This window comes from Sus scrofa, chromosome 6 (genome assembly GCF_000003025.6).
Source record: "Sus scrofa isolate TJ Tabasco breed Duroc chromosome 6, Sscrofa11.1, whole genome shotgun sequence".
Lineage (NCBI taxonomy): Eukaryota > Metazoa > Chordata > Mammalia > Artiodactyla > Suidae > Sus > Sus scrofa.
The window spans coordinates 70,975,772-71,002,299 of NC_010448.4; the positions used below are offsets into that span (position 1 = coordinate 70,975,772).

Below are 26,528 nucleotides of genomic sequence, written 5' to 3' on the forward strand. Positions count from 1 at the left end.
CAGCTGGCAAAGGCAACACAGTTACAGAAAGCTGGGGCTCTGCTTCCCTCACCCTGAAATTTCCCCGAGGGCCTCCACACTTGGAGGAAGGGTGTCCCAGCAGGAGTTTCAATGGCTGTAGCATGGGGGGTCCCGAGGCTGCCATAGGGGGACCCCTGGCTCCATCAGCCCATACTGTCACCCTGAGCTGGAAGTTACATACAGGCCACCCTGGCCTCCTGACCTCCAGGGCCTGGCTGGGCTCCAATCTTCTTGCTAAAGGAACAAGAGGGGGCTGCTATACTCTTGTAGGGCCTCAGATCAGACTGGAAAGGGTTGGCCAATTTCTGGCCCTGCTCTGGAGCCAGGCTGAAGTCATCTCAAGCAGGCTGGACAGGGTGCCACCTCGGGCACCGTGTCCAGCCAGGCAGGGACCCCAGGGGCAGTCTCAGACCTGGCTGGGGTCCCTGAGCCCTGTTCTCTCATTCAACAAGTAGTTCCTAAAGCCCACGAGGTGCCAGACACTGTCCTTGGGGTCCAGCTGTGACCAGAGCTGAATCCCTGCCTTCATGGGGTTCAGCCTTGACCGGGATGGGGGTGAAATGGGGACAAATAATTAAGGAAACAGCTAATGTGTTCTCGAGGACCATAAAACAAGGGACAGTGATAGACAGTGTCAGAGGACACAGGTGGGGCTACTTTCGCTCCCTGAGGAGGGGACATGTGAACCAGAGATAAAATGAATGATAAAAGGAACCAGGGTGACCGACCGGGGCCTTCTGGTTGAGGAAGGTGAGAAGGGGGGTCTGGAAGGTTTAGTCCCAAGGAGCTGACCAGGGGAAGATGCCAGAAAGAGCACCCCATACATCCCTTCTTTCAGTGCCAGGTGGCCGAAGGCTCAGGCCAGCGGCCGGCAGGCTTAGAGAGCATCAGCATGGCCTGGGGAGGGGAAGGAGAGAGGACAGGACAATGGCTGGCAGAGGACCAAGGGCGTGAGGCCACCTGCCTCCTGGCTGTGAACACAGGCCCCTCCTCCAGAGCCACTGCAGGGACAGCAAGGAGCCCGGGCAGGCCTGCCTGGGGTCCTGCCTGCACTTGGAGCTGCAGGGCCATGGGGTGACCAAGCACCAGCAGGTGGGGTGAAGGCCTTGGGGTGTCTTCAGCCCCTTGACTCTGCCCTGAGCCAGCTCCAGAGACACAGGCCCCTGACTCTCCTGTCCACGTCCACTCACAGCGAGGACACAAAGGGTGGGGTAGGAAGGGAGAGGGGAAGCTCAGGCACAAATCCCAGAGGGAGATGAAGAGGGAGGCAGGCCTGTGCCTTTAAAAGAATTTTCATTTAAAGGCTCTTCTCTCTTCCACCATTTCAGTGATCTATATGCAAATATGCTAATGCATGCAAATTAAGACACCACTTTTAGTCCCAATTTAATAGAAAGCATTAAAATACCATTTTTTTTTCCAAAAAACTCCATATGCATGAAGGAAGGATTTTTTTTTTTTTTTTTTTTTTTTTTTTTACTTTTCGCTAAAGTCACATTCCGGCAGCAATTTTATGCTGTCAAAATGCTCTAAACAAGGGGAGATTTGACTGGCTTCTCTGAGAGCCAGTCATAGGAAGCTTGGGTTCTGCTTCTTACTGAGTTTTTCTTTCTTTTTTTTTTTTAATGGGGGGGCGGTGGGAGAAAAGAAAAACAGAAAGAAGCAACACAAAACAGGACCCCCAAGAGTCTTTTGAAGGGCGCTTCTATTTTCAGGCCAGGGACCAATGCGTTCCGTGCAAGGTGTCCTGTTAAACCCAAGCCCCTCAAGATGCGTGCAGGCGATCTGGCTGTGGGTGCCGTGGTCACTCCTGCTCGCCGGAGCGGGTGCAGATAAAGCCTGCGGTGCCACTCTGTGGGTGCCACTTGGCGGGAACATCCTTCCAGGGGCCCCGACCACTTGGGAGGACTCTGCCCCAGGAGGGCAGGAGGGTGCCGGGTGGGGGTGGGGTGGGGGCTTGACCGGCGTGGCCTCCACGCAGCAGCCCCAGCTGCACATTGAGGGCTATTTCCACCCCAGTCGCTGCTCTGTAATTAACCTCAGTGCTCCCACTTGGGCTAAAAGACCCTCCGCAGAGAGCCCCCCACCCCCGCGGGGCCCATCTCCCCTTCTCCCAGCCTTCTTGGCCACTTCGTCCTCCCACAGAATCTTCAGGAGCCTTGATTCAAATCTTGGCCCCTGAACCACATTGCCCCCCCCTTCCTCAGGGCCCTCTCTTTGGGGTTCCGGTCCCCGATGAAACCTCCACACTCCAGCTGTGCCTTCTGCTAACGCCCTCACTGTTCCCAGCTGAGCCAGCAGGGCCTGACCTCTGGGAAGCTGCGAGGTGCTCTGATCCCAGCCAGGCCCCTCCCGAAAGGGTGACAGCCTCTCACGGGGAGAAAGGAGCAAAAGCAACCCTGCCACGTGGGTGTCGCCTTCATGGGCAGGGCTCAGCCCGGGGTCACAGCGAGTCCCCGATTTACAGTCAGGGTACACGCCGACCGTCACCAACGTAGGTGGACGGGCCTAGGAGCTTGTCACCTGCTGGTTCACTTACTCTTCTCGGCGACCCTAGAGATGAGAATTACCAACGCCACGTTACAAAGACAGAGAAGCGAGGCCCAGAGGTGAGGCCACTTGCCCCACATCTCACAGAAACCATCGCCCGCCGAGGGGCAGAGTGAGTGAGGCCTGTGTCTCATCTACACTCCCAGGACTGGCTGGAGGTCAAGGGGCTGTGCGTCCCGCCCCAGCTCAGCCCAGTCCCAGTGCAGAACCCCAGCTGCCCCTCTTGGGGCCTCAGCTCCCCATCCGTAGAATGGGAGAGGGAGGGCACGGCCATCTATGGCTCCTTCTGGCTCCATCTGTTCACAACAGATGGGAGAGAAATCAGGGTGGGGGTCTCCCCAAGCTGGGCAGGGAGGCAGACTGGCTCCCCAGGGCCACCCCACACTGTGCTGGAGGCCCTGACGGCAACGGCCAGGAGGTCAGGAAAGGGGGGGCGCCGAGGAAGAGAAGCTGAAAATTGGGGGTAGCAGGTGCCTAATGAAATCAGAAAAGTACTTAGGTTGGGCTTTAAGGAATGAGGGCAGAAGCCCCATTCCAGGGAACTGTTCAGAGAAACAAAAAAAGAGCAAAGAAAAGAGAGAAGACCTGCGGGGGCTGGTCCCAAGGCTGGGTGTGGATGGAGGGTGTGCACGAGGCGTGCAGGCGCCCGGGGAACCGGAGGGGGCTTCGCGGCGCCCACATTGCTCCAGCAAGAATGCCAGGCGGGAGCAGAGAGCAGAGCTGGGCTGGCATGACGGGGCCCGTCTAGCAGAGCCCACGGTGGAAAAAAGAGATTTAGATATTTATGGGAAATACACTGGTTGGTGCCAACCGCCTGGCTTTATTGTCAGGGAAAAAACAAACGCAACCACCGAAACTCGTCCTCAACTGAGAATCCACATGGAGGCAAATGATCTCCCCATCAAACCAGTTTTATTGGATATAAATATCTAATTATTCGTACCAGGCCTTGGAATGCCAGACATTTTGCAGCTTTTATAACATGTGTGGGAGTCTTTATAAACGACATATATATACACATACACACACATATATAGTTATATATTAACAAACCTGATTTGAATTTCCTCTGAATTATTTTTTGCTTCGTGGGTCGTTTTTTTGGCTTTTTTTTTTTAAACAAACCCAGAAAAGAAAAGAAAAAAAAGCTGGATTATCTTCCGTGTTGCTCACGCCCCTCTTTCTGCGGGGGCATTTTATGAGACCTGACCCAGAAAGTTCCTGGGAAAGGGACCCCTGTACCACTTTTCATGTCCCCCTGCCCGCCCTCCGCCCCCCGTGGCCACGCAGCAGTTTGGAAGCACACACGTGCTCACAGCACTTTACAACCACAGCACCCACGGCTCCAAGTCAAGGCCTCACATGTGACCCAAACCTGAGGTCCCGAGCAGGCCCACAGAAGTGCCGACGTTCTGAGCAGGAAGCACACGACGGCAAGCCCTGTGCCAGCCTTCCACACACATGCGTGACGACAAAGAGCTGGGCAGAGGGGGCCGGAAGGGGCGGGGGGAGTCGTCTTACGGGGAATAATGTGGATCAGCCTGTCATCTGGAGACGCATCTTCATCTAGAATTAATGCACTAAAGTTCTTTTGTTTTGCCTCTAAATGGTTTTAAAGAGACAGTGGACTCGCGGCCCGGACACGGAGGCTTGGTGTGCAGCTGGTCCCGCCTCTGGGACGGGAACAGACTGGCGATGTGAGCGGGGTGCGGGGGGGATCCCATCTTGGCCCCTGCCCCAACCTCCTGCCATGGTGCTTTCTCCCCCACCTTGTCTCGGTGGAAAGAAGGTTAAAAGGCTCTGGCTTTCACGGCTCCGGACCCAAAGGCCGCGTTAGACAGAGTGAAGAAGGCGAAAGCCCTTGGCTGGGCAGGACGAGGGGGGGGGGGCTCCTCTGAGCTAGGTGCCAGCCCCCAGAGGAAGGGCTAAGGCAGTGCAGTGAGGACTGCAGAGGCCGGTGTTCCCCAAGCAGGAGCCCCTGCGCTGCTGTGGCTGAGGACAGAGGGGTGGGGGCCGGGGGTAGGAGTTTGGACAGGAGCCAGAAAACCCAGGGGGACCCTGGGGGAAATCAAGGTCAGGGGAAGCTGTCCCTTTGACGCCAAGGGCGAAAGGAACCATTCTAGTTAAAGTGGCATTTGGGGAGACTCTTGCCAGGGGCAGGCGGCCCACACGGACACTTGAAGGATGCCAACCGCATCGCTGAACACCCCGCACTCAGACCTATGGATGCAAGGGAGAGAAGGAGCTCCAGATTAGGAGGGCCCTGGGCCTCTGCCGAGAACCTTCTCCGAAGGCCCACACCTCCTCTGCTCAGAGACCCGCACTCAGGGGGATGGGCTGGGGGCCGGGGGAGCCGAGAACAAACAGCAGCAACAGGAACAGAGTTGAGCCATTTCAATTATTCATATGCCAGATGGATTCTTTTCCTGCCTTTTTCTTCCCTATAAAAATAAGGAGGGAGGGAGTAGGTCTTACGACAATCTCCAAAATGGGGGGAGGAAAGGGAAAGGGGAGAAGAACCAGAAATCAGCCCCCCCCATTCAAACCCACCTCCTGCCCTGGAGCCTCCCCCGCTCCCCATCTCCTGACGGGAGGGCGGGAGGGACAGAATATGCCCTCTGTCGGGCAGGGACCAGAGGTGTCATTTAGTTTCTCTATGAGCAGAGAGCAAGAAGCAAGGAAAATTGTTGAAGGGAGGGAGGGAGAGAGAGAGGCAAGCACGGAGCACAGGGTGGGGGGGCGGCAGGCAGAAGAGGGTTCCGACCTTCTGTGAAGGATATAAAAAATCCAGCCGCCTCAGGGGACACCCAACTATCTAGCATATTGCTGTTAAAATGTCTGCAAAATTTAATACACTTGGCATGCCATCTAATCAGTCCTTGGAAACTCGGGCACTCTCTCCTATGATCAAACCGCCTCAGAACTTCCGCCTATGGGATTCCCACCCCCATCCTGTCCCCTCAATTTAGACAGAGTTGTCATCCCCCCCCCACCCCGCCCCATAAAAACAGCTGCTGTGGCTTTTAGGACCCATTTCATCCTGAAGTTCACCCAAGGTCCAGAATCAGGAAGGTTTCATGAGAAGCAAGTGGAAAGGGGGGGCGGGGTGCTATCACTGGGATTTTGGTACCCAGGAGAGACAAAGGGTGCTGGGAAGGCATGTGCTGACAAGGTACGTGGTCCCAAGCTGGGCAGCAGAGGCTGCTCCTTCCAGGGCAGCCAGCGAGAGCCTGACAGCTCTCACTTAAATAGCTGCTCGGCACACAGAGGGCTCTGTCCTCACCAGAACGCAGGCAGACACCAGTATACACCTGCCCAACAATGCACTCCATCAATCCAGCCAGGATTGGGAAAATTCTGTGAACCCCGCAAGATTCCGTGGCCACACCAAGGCCCCAACTACCAGTTAGGAAGTTTCCAGATTTGCCCCAAGGATGCCTGACCTTCTACCCCAAAGGCAGCAATCAGGGCCCTGCCTGACCGGGATACCTTGGCAGGTCACCACCTGGTTCAGCTTGGCAAAGAGACCTTGTACGGCACCTGAATGGGGCTGTGAGGATCGGTCCCCCCAAATCTTCATCCTCTGCCCCAGAAGGGAGTTCTCGCCCAATCCTCTTTGTCCTCTCTTTGACTGATGCACCTTAAATAGGCCTGGGGGACCCTAGGAGGCTCAAGGGATCTTGGAAAACCCATGCCATGCCAAGCTAAGTGCTTGCTCATAAGGTAGGGCAGGGTAGGGGGCTGGGCAGAACAGGCCAGAATGGGGACAAGCCAGAGGGCTCCATCTGCAGCAGAATGACGCAGTGGCCGGGGACACAGAGCCCAGCTGGCCCTGATGTAACCCCTCACCATGCAGGTGAGCGCAGAGGCAAACAGGTGAAGGCCATTCCAGGGGGCGTGGGCAGGTCCAGCCTTCTGGGTGGGCAAGGGCCCCACAGCCAGAAGGACATGTGCCCAGGTCAACGTCCTGCAGCTGCCCTCATAAAATTCTTAATAATTGAAGATTGAGGGGGCCCTGCATTTTCATTTCGCACCGGGCCCCACAAATTATGAAGCAGGTCCTGGGTGTGGGTTTCGGAGGATCAGAGGACCCGGGTTTGATTTCCAAGGTTTTGTCCCGTACAAACCAAGTGATATCAGAAAAGCCACTAATTATCTCTGGCTACAGGGAGCCTCATCTTTAAAGTGGGGTGATCACACGGCTCTCAGGGTGGCCAGGCCGACCGGGAGGGGTAAAGCGGGAAGAGCTGGGGGAACACGATTAACTAACTGTCCTACTGAAATAGGCGCTGCGCCGCAAGCAGGAGAGAGCAAGGCCTGTTTCTGTTGGTGGCGGTGTCCCCAGTCCAGGGATGACCGACTCTGCTGTGGCAAGAGGTCTCCTTCCAGAGCAGCAGGGCAGGGAAGCCTCGGGCGGGCCCAGCCCAGCTGGCCCCATTCACAGGTGAAGACACTGGGATGACCTGCCTGTTGTCACCGAGTGGCCTCCAGGCCGGGTGACACTGAGGACATACTGTTCCTGCTGTCCAGGCTTGGCCTTGGCCTCAGGACACTTGAGATGGGGACAGTGAGAAGAGGGAGTAGGAGGCAGGATTTGGAAAAGGGAGAAAGGAAAGTCCTTTCTACACATCTTCACACACACACACACACACACACACACACACACACACACGGCAAAATTAAAGCTGAGAACTTGGCTAGGAAGACAAATCCTACCCCTGTTCTATCGAAACTTATTTTAGGGCAGGAGGTAATTGCCAAGGACCCAAATAAAAAGCCAACCACAGGCTGTAAATGGCTCCAAGTCTTTAATTAGACCCCCAGAAAAAATAGTGGTGAAAAGAAAATGAATGTAGGTGAGGGTTCCTGGAGGAAGGAATATGCACGCAGCCCCCTCCCAGGTCCAGTGGCTTCAGAGGAAGGCTCCCCTTGCCTGTGGCAGGCACCAGCGTGCCCCGGACAGGCAGGCCGGAGCCAGGACAGCAGTGCATGCCCCGAGCCCTGGTCCTGGGTCCCTTCCCCTCTCCCGGTGGCGGCGGTGGCGGTGGCAGGGTGGCGGTTGCAATGGGGACGGAGCGCGGGGCCAGGGGAAGGTGAGCTGGAGTCAGGGAGCAGGGAAAGGAGAAAGCTTTGGATCTGGGGTGGGCTTTGAGCCACACAAAGACCTGCCCGTCAAGCCACAAGGCCCAGTTCCTTGGCCACTGCCCGGTCTGCCCACAGGGCACGTCTCCCGCTCCCTGGGACTGTCCTCCAGCCTTGACCCCGGCGCCCTCCCCTCGGCCTTCATGGAGTTGGGTGGCTCTGAGATCCTGTGCGCAAAGCAGGCTTCTCCCCACAAGGACTCTCCCCCACCCCAACCAGGGGTGCGTTCTCAGAGATCCTCTGGGTGATAAGCGACAAGAGACGGAAGCCCCCAGCTGCTGTGCCAGCCTAACAAGGCAAGAAAGCACAGAGACCCTTCACTCCAGGAGCCATCGGCCACTCCATGACCCCCTCCCAAGCCTGCGCCCTGCCTCTGGCCTTGGCCTAAGGGTGGGGCTGGGAAGAAGAGCCGCGTTGGGGAAGGTGCGGGCCTGCAGAGGCTGGTTGTCCCTTAACAACCAGGTGGGCTGATCAAATCCCACGGTGGGGGAGCTGGCTAAGGGCCAAGACCAGCGGCACCCAGAAGCAACAGCCTCCGCTGATGTTACGACGACAACACGGCCAGGTCCCAGCGGCAGAAGGGAGGCGTTCTACCCAGACTCCAGGGAAGAGCCCAGGAGGATAGAACACGGCCCAGCCGGCGTGAAGGAGGGAGCAGAAGCTGCCTTCCCGGTCCCTGCCTCTGCAGGTGGCAGGATGGCGAGGCGTGCTCACGACCAAGGCCCAGTCCACTACGAGAGGGCACATTCGAGTGGAGGAGGGGAGACCCTGCCTCGTCGCAGCTGGCATCGGGGCAGCCACGCTGCAGACACCCCTCCTACTCCCCACGGCCGCCTGGAACCAGGGGCGTCACACCCATACTTGGCTCCCCTTCCGAGACGGGCTCGAGCGGAGAGTGGGGCACGCTGTGCTCCCCTCGCCCGGGCTCTCCTCTGCTCCTGCCCCGCCTGAGCCAAGCACTGGAAGACGCGTTCCAGAAGCCCCCGGAGTGGGCCAGCCTCCCAGTCAGAAGGGGCAGGCCATGCCCTGCCACACACACTGTATTCTTTACCTGGTTTCTCTCCTGTTTCTCAAATAGAACTTTAGCGACGGAGATCAGGAGGGGGTCTGACAGCAATAAGGGTGGCAGCGGCCCCTCATGCAGCATCTCAGGGCCCCAGGCCCTGTCCCAGGCACTTGAGACAATATCCTTGCAAAGAAGGTGCTTTGTGCCCCTTTCACAGAGCGGATACCAAGGCTAAACATGGTGACGTGACCACCACACCTGTACAAGTCGGCGGGCCTGATGGCAACTCAGGGTGGCCTGGTTCTAAAGTCTGTCTCGCTCCATCGTCACTTTCTCTCTGTTAATTTTCCTGTCTGACGACTAGATCCAGGTAGGGGCAGGCCTGGCTGACCTTTCCCCCACTTTTGCTCCCGTCCCAGGTTCTTTGGTCCCTGGTGTAACCCATGCCAAGTGTAACGCAGGCAACACGCCTGACCCCATGCCCAGCCACCCATCATGCCATGCTGGGCTGGCCGGGGCCTGCACGGCCCAGAACAAGCTCGAAGGCCTTCCCAGAAGGAGAAGCAGGTGTGACTCCGACCTCCCTGACAGCCCCAGCATCACCTCCCTGCTGGCTCCCCTCCCGATTGCTGTGCCCTGCGCAGTGGCCAGGCTTCCATCCACCAGGCTGAGAAGTGGAATTTCTCCTGGAAGAGGAGCCCTATGGTCACTGCTCCCCACCTTCCTCCCCAGCCTGGCACGGAGTTGGGAGGAGCAGCCCAGGCCCCTGGCAGAGGCAGCAGGCGTCCTGCTAATTAATTAGCTCTCCATCTTCCCCAAGTGCTCCACCAGACGCAACCAGATGGTCCCGGCGACGCGCCCTCTGCTGCCACCCTCCCCTCGGAAACATTTTCACCTCGGCTCCCCCTCCCCCTCTCCCTTCCATGTTGCCAATTCCTGAGAGAGCCCCTGCCCCCACTTCTGCCAGGCTTGGGTCCAGGCAGCCCCTAATGGGCAGGGAAGACAAGGGGATCCCTGCGCATCTGGGGCCGCTCAGGTTTGCAGGACTGAGAGATCGAAGAGGGGCCTACGTGCAGACAGGCTCCAGTTTCTCCTCTTGCCTTCAGACAATTTGGCAAGGAGCTGTGGGTGGGTGTGAGGGGACCCAGGGCTGAGTCTGCCCCATTTCCTGGAAGTGTTTAGAGACAGCCCTACATCCAAGAAACTCCAAATAAACTTAAACTAACTTAAAACCCTCAACAAACACACTCTGGCTGATACAGCTCAAGAGGCATGACATAGAAGCTGCTCCAACCAGAAGCAGAAGTCCACTGAGGCCTCTGCAGGACCACAGACACCCCACTGGCCCCTCTGGGTCCTAGGTGCATGGCAGTGCCCTCTAAGCGGCCAGCCTGTGCAGGCCCACTCACCCAGGCAGGGGTATCGAGTCCCGGAGCTCGAAGGGCAGCAAGGCTGGAGGCCCCTCTGCTGCAGGGCCTGCTTTGGGGGAAGACCGCATGGGGACGGGGGCCCAGCACCGTGGCAGCCTGTGCCCCGGTGCCAGCAGCTGTGTGATGCGGGCTTTCACTGGTGAACCTACTTCGTGTTTCTGGGTATTGGTTTTCCCACTTCTTCCCACTTAAAAAATGAGCCCAGAGTCTGGGACACTGGCCCCAGAGCACGAGGTGCATATCAAAGGAATGACTTCAGGGAGCCCAGGCCTTTGCATCTTCCCAGAGGCAGAAAAGTGCTAAATTCCTGAACTTGAGATGTCTCATTTTCTGTTATTAGCAGTAATCTTTTATTCCTACCACCTGCCCTTTGGTGCAAAACTCCTATAGATCCTAGCTCCCCCCTCGCTTCCCCAGAGCAGTTTTCTCAGGGCTACTTGAGATGCTGCCTCCGGGGCTTAAGTCCTCAGTTTTGTCCACCAAATAAAACATCACTCTCAAGCAAATAAATAAATACATAAAATTTTAAATAATGAGCCCCAGGAGCTCCCTGGTGGCGCAGTGGGTTAAGGACCTGCCGTTGTCACTGCCGTGGTGGTATGGGCTCAATCCCTGGCTCTGGCACTTCCACATGCCTCAGGTACAGCCAAAAAAAAACCAATTAAAAAATGAGTCTGAGCTAAACGATCCCTGGGGTCGCTGGGATCTGGTGCGTGTGGCGTGCTTAGCAGGAGGGCTCCCAGGCTGCGCTCAAGTCATGTTTGCTGGGATCGTGGCTATCGGCGTTGTCATCATTTTCATAAGTGTCACCCTTTTGGCTTCCAAATAGTCTGTGAGCCTCCTTTCAGATAGAACTACAAAGTAATGGAAGGATCTGAGCTTACAGCCCAGAAAAGCCACATTTCCTGAATTTTTTATGCCCAGAATCAAAACTAGTGAGGACAGGGTAGTGATGATTTGATCTGATGCCCCAAGGGATGTGGCCAGATTTCGTGAGCCAGAGCGACCCAGAAGTGGCCGGCCTGGGACGCAAGAGGCACCGACTGCCAAGGTGCCAGGAGAACGCAGAGCTGTGATTGGCTCTTTAGGGCCCATCGGGGGCGGGGGGGGGATGATCTTTGGGGGGAAGCACATAGATCTGGGGCAGCAAGGGTTAACGCAGGGCTGGGCGAGGCCAGGCAACACGGAGCACTCCCTGTTTATTAATAAGCTATTTATCACCAGCCTTGCTTTTAATGCCATTTGGGCTTAATGTCGTTAATGAAATATAAATACCCACGCTAACGATGTCGGTCAGAGGCAGCACGGGCAGCAGACGGCTCGCGAAACAGGGCCAAACCGCTGGGCACGCTGGGGAAGAGTCTGAGAGCTTGGGAAGCGGAAGAGGTTCCCCCCGGCTCAGCACCCTCAGCCCCCTTCTGCTCCCACCACAAGACTCCCCAGCTGGCTGTGCCGGGAAAAGCGGGGAGGAGGCAGCCTGGGCTGGGGAGAAGAGGCCTCCCCGCATAGGATGCTGTTAACTCCTAGAGAACAGAACGGGAGCAAGAGCTCCCACCTCGGGGGCAGTGCCCGCCTGGCATCGGGCCCCTTGGCTGCAGGAGGCTGGACTCCCACCAGCTGGCAGCAGGCCCCCTTGGCCGCCTGGAGTTCTCTGACCCCTGGGAATGGAGCCCGGGTGAGAGGGGTCATGAGAGGGAGCAGGGCGGACCCCATCACTGTTTCTAATAAAGACCAACCATCCCCACCCTGGAGTGACATCCCGGGCCACCTGGCCCCACTGGATGGCACACCCTCCCTGAGAAGCTGGCAAGGGGCTCCTCGGCAGCCTTCGGGGTGGGCTCAGGGAGGTGGTCGATGGGTATTTCTGGTCAGTGCCCAGGGACTTGCAACATGAGGGGGCCCTGCCTGGCAAGCAGGCCTCGTGCCGACCTGCGTGTCCGCCTCCCAGCCGGTGATGTTCCTGCGGTCGCCTGGGTGAGGTGACCACCTGCTGAGTCTGCTCTGAGCCCATCCGTCCGGCCTCTCGCTGGGCTCAGGGCAGATGCCCATAGCGGGGGACCACCTCAACCCAGGCGACCCCAACAACTTCAGGCCTTGCCCTCAGGGGCGGCCCCAGGCTCTTCCCAGACAGCAGCCTCACCTGCGGAAGCAGCCCCAGGACCCGCTCCCCGGCCCAGGGGCCCCGGTGCCTTTGGAGGAAACTTGGACTCCATTCATCCAAGGGCCACTGGGGTCCAAACACAGGTTGGAGGTTCCGGCACGGAGCTGACCTTTGCTCTATCCTCCTCTCCCAGTGCCCGGCAGTGGAGGTCACGGTGCCCCAGCCCTACCCTGCTTGCCAACTCCCCAAGCAGCCCCCCAAGGGTGCTGCCCCTGGCCCTGCATGCTCAAGGCTGCCTGAGAAAATGCAAGTCAACCAGCAAAATTTGCATTTTAGATAAACAGCAAATACTTTTTTAGTCATTGTCCAAAAGACTGCATGCAACATACTTGTAAAAAAAATTATTTGCTGTTTATCCAAAATTCAAATCTCACTGTATTTTTATTTGCTAAATCTGGCAATGCTATCCCACTCCTTAGTAACACCTGGCAGGTGGGCACGGTTGCTGGCGGGTGAGCAGGACTGCAAGGGGCAGCGAGGGACACCGAGGTCCCTGATGTCTTGGGACAAGGGTCTCCTTTCAAGAGGCTCTGTTCGCAACTGTCCCCTGCCTGCCCTCTCCCCTAAATGGTCACTGTCGCACTGCCCAGCGCCACAGCTCCCCTGCGGGGGGTCCCCTCTCCCCACACCCCCCAAAGTCACCTCCATGTCCCCAAGGAGTCCAGGGCTCATTTGCTGGGGCTTGGTGGAGCTCAGCTCAGCGGCTAATCCCTTGGGTGGCGCCTGTCAGATTATTAATTAGCTAAAGCGGATCGGTCCTGGAGCAACGTGCACTTGGACTTCAGATAAAGCAGGCCAGGGAAGCGGGCGGGGGGCGGCTTAAAGTGACAAGACCCCGATTCGGAACTGCTCCCGAGCTGGGGCAGGGGCTGGGCAGGGCGCCTGCTCCAAGGAGTGCCCCAGAGGGCGTGCACGCAGACCCACCTGGGGTCTGGGTGCAAAGGGGCCCGTGGGGAGAGGAGCCGGTGACGGCGGGTCTTGCTTTTTAATAAAGAGCTTGTGCCTAAGCAGATCATGCCACTCAGAACTCCTCAAAAAGCTTCTTATTTCACTGGGGGCAAAAGCCCGAGTTCTCGCACTGGCTCCAAGGTTTGCAGGACCTGGGCCCCCACCCCCCGCCCGACCCCCTTGACCTCTCGTGGCATCTCCCCAAGTGCAGCCACACCTGCTGTCGTCCACTACGCCGGGGGCTCTGACCACTCGCCCGGAGCTCACGCTTGCTGTTCCCCAACAGCAACGCTCTTCTCCCAGATCTGAATTAGGGTGGCTCGTTCCCCCACTTCCTTCTGTCCTTACCCAAACGTCACCATCTCAATGACACCTTCCCCAGACACCACACCTAAAAGGACAAGACATCACCCACCTCCCCCGCCACACATGCTTCCTTGTTCTCTTCTCCAAACTTGCTTCAGTTTTCTTCTGGACACATGTCGCCATCCAACATCTACTTTATTTATCTACTTAATGATGGATTTATTGAAATTTTAGAGCCGCACCCACAGCATATGGAGGTTCCCGGGCTAGGGGTCAAATTGGAGCTGCAGCTGTCGGCCTACACCACAGCCACAGCCACATCAGATCCGAGCTGTGTCTGCAACCTACACTGCAGCTGACGGCAACAAGGGATCCTTAACCCACGGAGCGAGGCCAGGGATCAAACCCACATCCTCATGGATCCTAGTTGGGTTCGTTACCACTGAGCCACAACGGGAACTCCCTCTACTTTATGTCTTGATTTCACTTATCATCTGCCTCCCTCCACTAAGATGAGAATTTCACAAGGACAGGAATTCTTGCCTTGTTTGTTTGTTCGCTGCCGCAGTTTGTAGGGTTATCGAGCATCGGTCATGTGTGATGAATGAATGAAAATGAAAAAATGAATGATCAGAGGTTAGAGGTCAGGATCTGGACCACCACCTCTTCTGTCTCTGAGTCTCGGGTGGCTGAGCCCTAGCCACCCTGGTGGGCACCCCAGACCCCCGTCTCCCCCCCACAACCCTATTCAATCCCACCCTTCCCCAGGTCTGCATTACACTGGGTGTCACTTGTACCTGGTCCTAGCATTCTCCCTAAGATGCATTTCCAGATTCTGGGACTCGCAAGGGGTGTCCTAGGGGACCCGTCCCCATGCCACCCCGACCCTCGGCTACCAGCTGGAGTTGTTACTCTCTCTGCTGGAGGAACAGCGAGGGGTGGGACGACGGGAGGAGTGGGGATACCAGGACTCCCAGCTGCTGCCCGGGCCCAGCTCCGCTGCCAGCAGACTCCTGGGCTTGGATTGTTTTGACTTGAGTCGGTGAAGCTGAAATACTGAGTCACAACGGCCCTAAACTTCATTACCAACTCTCAACACAGATTACTAAGGGAAAAAAGTGGCTTTTAATTGCTTTTCCCGATTAGCATTTCTGGAGAAGAAACTAGTAATTAATTACACCTTCTCTCCTCTCAACCGTCCTGGCCACAGGGGTCCCAACCCCAGGCTACCATAAGAAAGCTCAAGATCAGAAAAGGCTCCTGCTCCCGAAGGGCCAAGACACTAAGCCCAAATGGGTGGTGAGCAGAAGGCGGGAACATCCTGGGAACTGATTTGATGGAGAACATGAAGCTGATGGGGGGGGCATCCAGGTGGGCGGACATCCAAGTGTCCCCACGCGGCTGCCTTAGTATGGTGTCCTCTGGGAGGAAGGACTTTTACCTGGACCAAGTGGATTCGAGCATCAAGAGGCCAGGGAAGCTGGGAGAAGACAGAACCCCAGGGGGAGCCTAAAGATCTGGAAGGGAAGGCAATGCATTCACGGCCACCAGGACTCCCTTCCGCCAGCGTGTTCTCCCTGCAGAGGCTCCAAGGTCACAGGATGGAGGCAGGACAAAAGTGTTCCTCCTCTCGTCCCCAAGACCTTAACCCTGCCAAAGCCACGGGCTACCACATCCTCTAGTGCGACCGCATCAGCCTGGGGAGCTCCAGGGAGGGCAGGTGCTGCCAGCCTTTCCCAAGCCCTCTCCCCCTTGGGTCTGGGCCTGGCAGAACCCAGGGGCTTAGGACCCTGTTAGGAAGGGGGTGGCACAGGGGAGAACGGGGGAAGGAGGCCCAAGGCAGGGACGTCAGCAACATCAGACAGAATCCTCACGCAGATTAGAAGTCAGAAAGATCCATAACTCTCCCCAAACCATCTCTCCATCACGTCTCTGCTCAGCCCAAAGGGCCTGCGACCTTGGAGTTCACTCATCCATAGCATTGCCTGTGGGTGGGGGACAGCAGAGGATGGGGCCCCTGCACCCCTCAGCCAGCACCTCCCTCTCCTGATCCTGCAACCGTGTCCCCACCCAGCCATGTGTGCAGGAGCGGCCAGCCCCACATCAGATCAAAGCCCTGGAGGACAGAGTTAGAACTGTCCAGTCCAGTTACGACTGAAGGCCATGGATCTAGTGCAGGCCGTGGAGGCAGAAGGCAGAGGAACCTCCCACACATGCGCAGACACACAGGCCTGCCCACCCAGACGCCCCACCCCCACCCCCGCCCCGGCTCAGCCCAGCGTTTTGATGCCGGCAGACACACCCAGGAAGACGGACTGACACCCCCTGGAGCCAGAGGCACCAGCTGCACGCCTGGGACATCCCTCATCACCCCCCGCAAGATGTCGTCGCCAGCCTGCCCTTCTGCTCCCTCCTGTCACTCCCCCTGGAGGTCAGGCCTCCAGAGCTTTCCGAGGGCTGAGCCGGCCCATATGGCTGGGAATATGTTGCCAGCATGGGCAAGTACTCACTGGGGCCCCTGCAGCCAGCTGTGACAGTGTCACGCTCGCTCCAGCCTGGCCCCTGGTTGCTGTCTGGGCTGTGCCGTGCCCACTCAGGGGGGTTGGGATGGCTTGGCTATTACAGCACCGCTGCTGGAGCTGCCTGCCCCATCCCGGCCCAAGCAGATGATACCAGGACCCTGGAAAAAGGGACAATGGCCTAGGTCAAGTCTGGTGAGGTACCTATGGCAATTCACACTGTGGACTGTGGAAAGATGGTGGGATCCCTGCCAGTGAGCTGGGGCTGGCAGGTAAGCTGCCTCATGGAAATGAGGGTGTCTTTTTTTTTTCCCTCTGCTTTTTAGGGATGCACCTGTGGCATATGGAGGTTCCCAGGCTAGGGGTCGAATCAGCTACAGCTGCCGGCCTACACCACGCCACAGCCACGCAGGACCCGAGCCACGTCTGCAACCTACACCATAGCTCAAGGCAACACCGGATCCTTAACCCACTGAGCAAAGCCAGGAATCGAACCCACAAGCTCATGGTTCCTAGTTGGATTCGTTTCCACTGCACCACAACGGGAACTCCAGAAATGAGGGTGTCTTAAACAAAGCCATTTTTCAGCCCTCAAAGCCCATCAACTGAGGTCCTGTGCACACGGGGGAAGCTGTACAGAAGCTCAGCCCTTGAGAACGGAGATCACATTTAAAGCCACACCGAGAGGAACCTTATGAGCTTCTAGGCCCAATCTCAGACCCGGCACAGAACCGGTGCAGCAAAGACACAAAACAGGCTTTGGTGCAGACTCTTAGGTCCAAAAGGACCATGAGCTGGGAAGTCCCTGCTGAAATCGGTGCCTGATACAAGCAGATCTCGGGCCTTCACTACACAGTGTGACTGAGAGGCACCTAATGCACTCCAGCAAACTGTCTTACTAACCAGCACAGTGCCCAGGATGATGTTTCTTCCCTAATCTATAAGATGTTAACCTCTGAAAGCCATGGGTTGTCCTTGGCACTGTCAGGAAGGGGCATGAGACAGGGTAGATGCAGGGCCACATCAGCGGGCCTGGAACACAGAAGTCACCCTGGGGTCTTGTCTCTGCAAGTCCAGCTCACTCTCCCTTTAAACACACACAGACTCTGCCCCCTTTCCTCCATTTCCCCCTTTCATCTCAGCCACAGCCTCTCACTCTAGCGGCTGCAGCAGCCTCCCCTCTAGCCTCCTGGTTTCTGCCCTTGCCTCTCCCGATCCATTCTCCCCATGACAGCCCCAGCCATCTATTTAAAACAAAAATCTGATCACTTCATCTCCCTGCTTAAAACCCTCCAGCAGCTTCCTGTCACCCAAAGAAGAAAGCTCAACTCCCCAGGCACACCAAGCCCTACAGACCCTGGCCCTCTCATCCACTTTCCAGCACTGGGGCCTCTCTCTGTCCACCAAACACAATGAGATTCTCAAGCTCAGCTCCTCTAGGCCAGTTTTCTCTTGCTGAAATAGTCCACTGCTCTTCAGATGGCTGTCTGCTTCCTGTCCCTGCATCTCAGTTGTCACCTCCTCAAAGGAGCCTCCTCTGACTGCACAGTCACTTCCCACCGCCTCATCCTATTTCCATTCCACACTAATGGTTTATCCCTGTTGTTTTTCATGGGTTTGTTTATTGTCCGCTTACCCAACCAGAACTCCACGAGAACCAGGCTGTCTTGTCACCCTAACCCTAGTGATTGGAAGATACCAGGCCTGTCAGAACTGTTGAATAAACATAACCAGATCTTCTGCAGTGTAGCCAGAAATAGGGAGCATCTGAGCCAGACAGGATCAGGCCTGCAGACCAGGCCAAAGCCCACACTTGCCCCCAAGCCCACACTCTGGTGTGGCGAGGCAGAACACCTCTGAGACCACAGGTCGCCCCTGCCACAGAGGACCCCAGCCTGTGGCTAAAGGTGGTACCTGGAAAGGGCAGGGTGGGCGAGGAGGGGCTTGGCCATGACATTACCACTCAGAGCTCTCCGAGTTCCCTAGCTTCATTATCAAGCCCGAGACGGCCAATGCCAGGATGTGGGAGCCCCAGAGGACTCGTAGGGCCTGTACCCTACGCCGGGTGCAAATCTCAGCTGGCACGGCCCCTGGGAGTCAACAGTGAGTGGAAACTTCAGAAAGGGAAAAACTAATGGGCATGTTTTGCCGAGGGAATGAAAAAAACAAAAGACCTGCCACTGAGAACAGAACCAGCCAACATTTCCCCCCTCGAAAGGGGCTCCCCAGGCACTCTGGCAACCTGCTCACACACGGGGTCCAGGATTCCAGGGAGACCATCCAGAGGCTTGAAGACACATGGCCTTGCCACCCTAAGACCTGTGATCGTCGAGGACACAGAGTTCGGCAAGAAGAGCCCACGAAGGAACAGAGATGTACAGGTGCTAGTGCCAACCCAGTCAGGTGGCTGCCCAGCCAACAGTCAGCACAGCCCCATCGCCATCAGGGACAACGGTGGCACATCTTCAATGTGGAGGGACCAATCCCTGGATGGTGATCGCATTCCGGGCACCAGGAAGAAGGGTCTGAGCCACGTGGTTGCTCCATCACCACAACCAAAGGCCACATTTACATCTGATTTGCAAATCTCTAGGCCTTACCCAGGGCTTCTGCTAGTTCCTGAGGTGGCATGGCCCCACATGGCCAGGACTGCAGCTTTGGGGACTACTCAGACCCAGTGGGCACTAAGTCACCCATCTTGGCAAGTGCTTCCTCTCTGCAAGTTCGAAGTCCAGAGCTGCAGCGCTTGGCCACTGAAGGGAGGGGCAGGACACGCCTGCCCTTGGTGCCCATGGTGAAGGAGAACACAGGTGGATGAGCTGGGGCTGCCAACTCTAGTCTGTTCCTCTCTCTCTCTCTCTGTCTCTCTCTCTCTCTCTCTCACACACACACACACACACGGGAGGAGCAGCCCCCAGCCCTGCCCTTCCAGCCACGTTTCTAGGCCCTGAGCCTCAGCCCCATCGTCCTCCAACGTTACCAACACCCAGTCCCACTGGGCTGGTTCCCTCTGGATCTTTTTTTTTTTTTTTTTTTTTTGTCTTTTTGCTATTTCTTTGGGCCGCTCCCACGGCATATGGAGGTTCCCAGGCTAGGGGTCCAATCGGAGCTGTAGCCACCGGCCTACGCCAGAGCCACAGCAACGCGGGATCCGAGCCGCGCCTGCAACCTACACCACAGCTCACGGCAACGCCAGATCATTAACCCACTGAGCAAGGGCAGGGACCGAACCCGCAACCTCATGGTTCCTAGTCGGATTCGTTAACCACTGCGCAACGACGGGAACTCCTGGATCTTTAAGAGAAGACCAACTAATGATCAGAAAGGAATAAGCCATCTGCTGTGTCAACCCTCCACCTCAAGAACTGCCACATTTGACACCTGCAGGTAAACATCTGACAGTGCCCCATGTACTCCCATCCTTGGCATAGGTACCTGCCTTAAGCAAGGGGCTACTTCCAAGCCTAGGTCTTCTCTAAGGAGGGTCCTGCCTGGGCTGAAGGACCCCCGAGAGAGCCCCAAGAGTCACACAAGAACCCAGAGCAGAGCAGCAGCTGCCAGACACGCAGACAGGCCGGACCTACCGTTCCCAGATACAACATTGAGAAATGACCCGACACGTAGCTCCAGGGCACAGGCCTCCCCTGGAGTACCTGCACGGTGCTGGCACCATTCAGTGTCCTACAGGGGTCATGCCGGGAGGACTCTCCAAGGTCAGTCCTTCCACCCTCTTTATTTTATGAGGAGGGAAACGGAGGCCCAGAGGGGAGAAAGCGGCAAGCTGACAGCAGAGCCAAGGCCAGCATGCGGATGTCCAGTTCCCAGGCCCCAGCTCTTCTCTCGACCCTGCTTAGTCTCACTGTCACTTAGGGCTGCTAAGCTGTCACCACTGAGAAAGGGCTACACAGTCTCCCCACCCCCCCAGAAGGACTCCTCGAACTGGCCACCCAAATTTCCCAGCGACATCTCAGGAATCGGGAGCAGCTACCTTTGCATCCCAAGAAGCCGGGATCCGAAGTCCATTCCAACACACACCACTGGAGCTGCAGGACCACCTTCTTACAGGCGGGGTCAATGCCGTGACAGCAGCAAAGGCAGGTGGGGCGGAGAGGATCTTTGCTTTCACCCAGTGAGGTCTGTCTGCCTACAAAAAGGAGAAGAAAAAACAGATTATTAGGCTACAACAGAGACCCACAAAGCTACTCAGAGAGGACAGCGGAAGAGGGTGAGGTTCGGATACCTTGCATGGCAACCAGCCAGTGAGGCAAGCGATTCTGGGACCTTGCCTGGCAAGGCAGATGCATCGCTGCGGTGTGTGCCAGGCCTGACCCGACAACCATGCACCCTTTGCACAATTATTAGCCAATTGCGATGCAGGTGTTGCATCTAATCAAAGAATCAAACAGGAAGAAACAAAAAAGGGGCCAAGTGGGTGCCACCCCAGGTAACAACGGAGTGATCACCACCTCGACTCGGCACCTGGGGTGAAAGGTGAGCCCGATGTGAACCAAGCTGACGCTGGAAACCACATTAGACCCACGCAGCTGAACCAACTCCTGGCCTCCCCAATCTCCCGCTCCCCCCAGACTTTCCCTCGGCCAGCTCCCAGCTGCTCCCGTGACCCCCTGGTGGCCTTATGGGAGTCTCTAAAAACAGAATCAACAGGTGTCTCTGGAGCTACCAGGATGGTGCCTTTGGTGTCTGCTCTTTCCCCCCTCCCCGGTCTGGTCCGGTGCCCTTAACGTCTCATTATTAAAAAAAAAAAAAAAAAAAAAAAAGAGGGTGCACACCCACACCCCAAAAGGGGGCTGCTGAGATTCCTTTGTGATAGGTGTTGGGCCAAAAAAACGTGGCCAAAGAAAGTTGGTGCCCTGCTACCGGCAACCTTTGTGTCAATTTAAGCAAATATTGTGGTGTTTCCATGGTGATTCCTGTTTTGAATATCCACGACACTCACTTTTTAAAGGGCTTTTCCTGTTTGCGTTTCAACTTCAAACCTGTAAATATTTTCAGCCTTTTCAGAGAATTTAGCCCCTGTGCGTGCAAACACAAACACACTGCCGCCAACCTCGGGACACAAGCTCCCAGACCTAGAGTGCCAGCCTGGGGTGGGGGGGCAGGAGCCCCGAGGGGGCTGTCCGTCTGCTCTCACACCCATCCTGCATACGGGGCTGGCATCAGGGAGGGTGGTGGCTCAAATACTGGTCCTTTCCATCCCCCTCTGCCAGAGGTGGTGGGGTGGGGGGTGGCCGCATCCACAGTGCCCGGCCCGTGTATTCCTGCAGCCTGTGAGTAGGCTCGACACTGACTCCACAGTGTGGCATGGTGTGGGCAGCTGCCTGGCAGGTTCTCCCAGTTGGCCCAGCCCTCGGATCCCCTGGGGCCTCCCTGGAGCGCACAAACCCCTCCTCTCCTGCCTCCCAAGGTTGGGCGATGAGTGGAAGGGGGGAGCTGGTGCTCTGAAGGCAAGAACCTCCAGCATCAGCGTCGCCCCTGCCTCCACTCTGGGCAATGCCACCGAGACCAGCTCCCCGGAGTCAGCACCGAGGCGGGCCAGGGACAGTGGTCCTGGCCTTGGCTCAATCCCACTCCCACCCCACCCTTCAGCACTATACAGGGTTAACAGCGGGTTTCCTGGTTTCCATGGATTCCCGCCAGGCCCCTAATGTGAGTTTCGTGTGATTTGGGGGAAGTGGATTTCCTTTGTTTTCCAGTTTGGGAATATTTTTTTCTTTAAAAAAGAGGAAAAAACACTTTAATGGGAACTTCAGGGCCACTGGGAGACTCACTCCTCTGGGCTCTGACACTCCCCTGACTGTTGGTCCAGAATCCCCCAAAGCCGGGGCAGTCCGCCCACCCACCCAACACCTCTGGGCTGGAGGAAGGGGTGCCTTGGATGGCCTACAGCTACCCCCTCCCAGAACCCGCTTCTGCCGGGGGGGGGGGCGCTCTATTCTGACACTCCATCACAACGACCCCTGCCCCACCTGAAAGCCAGCTGCTTACACGGGGGCGCTGACTCGCCCCACTTCAAGGAACACGTTTGCGCCCAGAAAAGGGCAAGAGAAACAGAGGGTGAGGCTCCTCCTGACTCTTGGCGAGGAGCTGGAAGGGCCAGAGTCTGACCACACACGCCGTGAACATGAATGACACCAGGGTCTTATGTCCTGGATCAGAAAGGGGTTCCGGTTACAGGAGAAGAGGGTGCCCCAGGCCCTGGGAGTCGGGGAGCGGCCCTTGTCTGGCCTCCACCAGCTGAGGGAGGGGCCTTCCCAGGGCAGGAGGGCCTTGTTAGCTTTGGCAGCAAGAGCAGCTGAAGACGGGTGTGGCCGAGCCCCCCTCCCCCTCCTCCTCCATCCTTTCCATCCCCACCAGCTTCCAGCCCGGCCAGGGAGTGGCTCTGCTCCGGGACTGTCCCCAACCAAGTGGCCTGACCCATTTCCCAAACCAGGGCACAGGCCCCGGGGCCTGCCACGGACAGGGCCCTCCCACAGCACAGGCCCCGGGGCCAGGGCAGGGGCAGGAATCTGGTCCGTAGGTGCAGAGCCCAAAGGATGGTGCCCTCTGGCCAGCAGCTTCGAGGTGAGGGGTGAGAAACCACAGGCAAGGACAGAAAGAACACTGGGCCGAGAACGAGAAGACACGGCTCTGAGGGATGGTTCTGCGGCTTAACTCACTGTGGGCACCTGGACAAGCCGTGTCGTCTCCCCGGGGCCCCGTCTCTTGCGGGTCCCGTGGAGATAATGCCTTCTTCCGTCCTACCTAGCAGACAAGTGCGGGAGCAACGCGGGCGTGAAAAGCGTTAAGAATGCTCCAGAAACACTTCTGACCACCAGCACCCTCGTCCTCCAAGTCTCCCGGAGGTGACCTTCCAGAACGCCCTTCCAGGCCCCGCGGCCCCGCTGCGGCTCCCGCGGCCTGCACTGTGGCATTTAAATCCACCCGGGACCAAAGCCATTTGTTCGCAGCTCTGTCTCCACCACTGGATCTTTAACGCCTCGGGGGCAGAGACCAGGTCTTAATTCTCTTTGCGTCGCCAGCGTTTAGCACAACAGCTGGCCCATGGTGGGCTGCCTAAGTGTGTGTGAACGTGAACGAGTCCCCGATTTCATGTCAGAATCAGCGTCATCCTGCTCCTCCAACAGGAACCCGCATGGGCTGGTTCCCTGCTCCGTTCTGCTTCGCGTCCCTAAACCCCGGCCCGCGTCCCCACGGCCCCATCACCACCATGAATTCATGATGTTCAGGTTCACGGAGACGCTGGGTCACCTGACGCTCCTCTAACTGATGCCGGTTGAGAACTGACTGAGCACCTTCTACGTGCCAGGGAACATGCCGGAAGTGAGGGGCCCACCATCTGCCCACAGGGGAGAGGTGAGAAGTCATGATATGAATTAACTGGAGGCCGTCTGTTCGCCAAGCACCACGCCGGATGCTCCATGTGGATGATCTCGTCGCATCCTGACAACACCAGCGAGGAAGGGTTATGATCCCTGTGGCTAGCTTAGCGAGGGCAGGCACAGAGATACCAAGAGATCTGCCTAAGGTCACACAGCTCGCGGGTGCCGGAGCCAGGCCTGAACGCAGGCTGAGGGGCTCCAAGGCCCAACTGACATGAACGTTCCCCTTCGTCCCCACTGTGATCTCAGCACCCACCCACACCTAATGCTCCTTCCCCTCCTGAGCCTCGGTTCTCCAATCCCCCAGGGCCACCCGACAGCACTCAGAGATCATGACCAGAGGAAAGGCAAGGGCCAGACTTAGGCGCTTCATCCTGGGGAGGGAGGTGGGTGAGGCCTATGGTGACACACCTGGTGAGCAGAAGGAACCCCTGGATCTACCTGGTAAACGGGGTCCCAGCTGTGGGCACGACCTCCTGGAGAAGGAAGGGGCCGAGCCACCCAACACTACCTACCTGTCCCGTGAAGGGAGGAGGACAAGACGGCCCCCTAGGAGAGGGCCACTATAAGTCAGGAGGGCCTATGGGGACAGGACAACTTCTATTTCTTCTCTCTGGACAAAGGGTGCATTGAGGGGCTTTACCCCCAGGCCGGGTAGGGGGTAACGGAGATTTCCATTGCCTCCCCCGCATCGGGACCTCCCACTGCAATGATACCTGCCTCAGAGACTCCAGATTGAGACGGAGGACCCCAGGAGCCCCTGCTTTTCACTGGGCGAATGTGCGATGGGAGGGAGGGGACCCCCATTGTCTCCCCAAAGGCGAGAAGGCACTGGGAGGTGGCGGGAAACAATCTGTATCCGAGAGGATAAAGCAGTGGACGATCAGGCCGGGGCGGGGAGAGGACAGCGCCCTAACGAGCAGATTTCATAAACCACCTGGAGTGAAAACAAAAACACAGACGTGCCCATTGCCCAACTTCAGGGCTGTATGGAAAAGGGAAAAAAAAAAAAAAAAAAAAAAGACAATAAAAAAATCCACATCTTAATACAAAAAATCCTACACGATGTGTTGTGGCACGAAAGTGTTTTTCTCTGCATTTTTCATCCGTGACCTCACACAGCCTACCACGGGTACGCCCAGCGCAGCAGGTATTTGATGGCACACAAACAGGGCAAACACATACACCATTAACCCAAACAAGGGCAGCAAACATTCAGATTGGTCCAAGCCAGCATCTCCTGGCTTCAGGTGGCCCCTGGTAAGGGCCAGGTCAGCTCTGAGAAGGGGCCTCTTCGAATTCCTGAAGGAATCAGCGGGGCCGGAACACGGCTAACGAGGAAAGAGACGGCGGAGTTCCCAGTTCTCAGAACTCCAGGAACCGAGCTCCCGGCCAGCGGGTCGGGCGGCTTTCTGCACTCCCGGTGCTGGGCCCGCCGGCGGGACAGGGGCCCTAGAGGGCACCCAGGCCCCAGAGGCCCCTCCTGCGTGTCACTCACCCCACAGTCACTATCTGTCTCCTTTTCACTCCACCCCACCCCCTTTTAATTGCTGGATGAGTTTATAGAGCTGTGTGCCAACAACAATCAACTCTGGGGAACAGAGTTATACAAAAAAGGGCGGGTCGCCAGAGGGAGACGGATATCCATGGAAACCACCACCTTTTCACAGTGGCCCAGGTGAAGCCGGGGTGTGTGTGTGTGTGTGTGTGTGCACACGCGCACATGCACGGGACCACACACTCCACCCCAGGACAGGGCTCTGGAAAATGCTGAAAATGATCTGAGGGGGCCACATGCAGTGTGTGGGGTCAGCCTCGTGGAGACCACCGCGAGGGCAGGGCTGCTGAAACGTGTGTGTGCACACACACGAGCCACGTCACCAGATCACTGGGACAGCAGGCCCTCGTGGTTTAGTGTCTACGCTTTGGAGCCAGACTGCCGGCTATGAGCTGCCATTTGCAAGCTGTGTGACCCTCGTGCAAATTACTTTAACCTCTGTGCCTCGGTCTCCCCATCCGTAACATGGAGATAATAGTACCTCCTACGTATGGTTATAAGGAGTAAATAATGCATCATGTGCAGCATGCTGAGAAAAATAGCAGGCACACAGGGCGTGCCCTAAGCACTTATTAATAAATAAAATCAATCGAAAGGGCTCAATGAAGAGAAGGGGGGAAAAGTCTCCAGCCTCTGCCCCAGAAGAGGAGGAAATTAATAACAGTTCATGTTTGGGACCTTAATACGTGAATATACATGTAATCATCACAAGAATCCATTGGCTCGCAAAGGAACGAAGACTCAGAGAGGGATGTGACCCACCCAGCGTCACACACCAGGAAGTGATTCGAACCCAGGCCTGTCTGTCACCTACGCATCCTGGCAAGGAGACGGAGAGGGAAGCAGGTGAGGAGGAAGCCAGGGAGGGAGGGATGAGCTTCCAGGAGGTTTTCTTTCCAAACTGGACTCAGATGCTCCATGAAACCCAGCTACTTCTCCCCCAAGCTTTTAAAGGAAAATAGAAATCTTGCAAGCCAGTGACCACGGATGGAAGGAAAAAGAAGCAGGGAAAAGCTGAGATGGCCAACAGTCCCAGGGTCCACCTTCCCCAAGAGGTCTCATCCCAGTCCTGACCCCAGCAGGCAAAAGATGCTCTCCAGAGCCAGGTGGCCCCTGGAGGGAAAAGAGCAGAGTCGAGGGCCCACCTCCCATCAGGAAAGGCCCACCGCCTGGGCAAGATCCTACTTCTGGTCAGAATCCTGTGAAGGACCCAAGTGTCAGCCTTCCAAGAACCCAGGCAGATTCTTGGAGGGGATGGCCCACGGGCGAAGGGAGCCCAGGCCTCCTCTGTCATAAGGCCAGGCCCAGGGAGGCACAGGAGGCCTGGAGGCTGAGGGCTGGCGTCAGGGGCTGCCCGCCCCGAGTGCTCTGGTTCTCACCCTGCTCGGAGACGGAGGACACATGGGCTTGGTGGCTCAGCCCCTTTTGCCATCGACCACCAAAACTCATTCAGATATTTCCTCTCTCACTTGCTTTTTAAAAAAAAT

At 57.0% G+C, this 26,528-nt stretch overlaps 1 protein-coding gene across 4 annotated transcripts in view; it reads right to left on the minus strand.

Annotated features, from left to right (window-relative positions):
* Positions 1–26,528, minus strand: part of CASZ1 (castor zinc finger 1) — a 153,167-nt gene that overhangs the window by 99,443 nt on the left and 27,196 nt on the right. For all 4 annotated transcript variants that reach the window (XM_021095326.1, XM_021095328.1, XM_021095329.1 and 1 more), the window contains one exon: positions 20,072–20,227. In XM_021095326.1, coding sequence (XP_020950985.1) covers positions 20,072–20,227 — 156 coding nt within the window. The remainder of the gene's footprint in view (positions 1–20,071; positions 20,228–26,528) is intronic.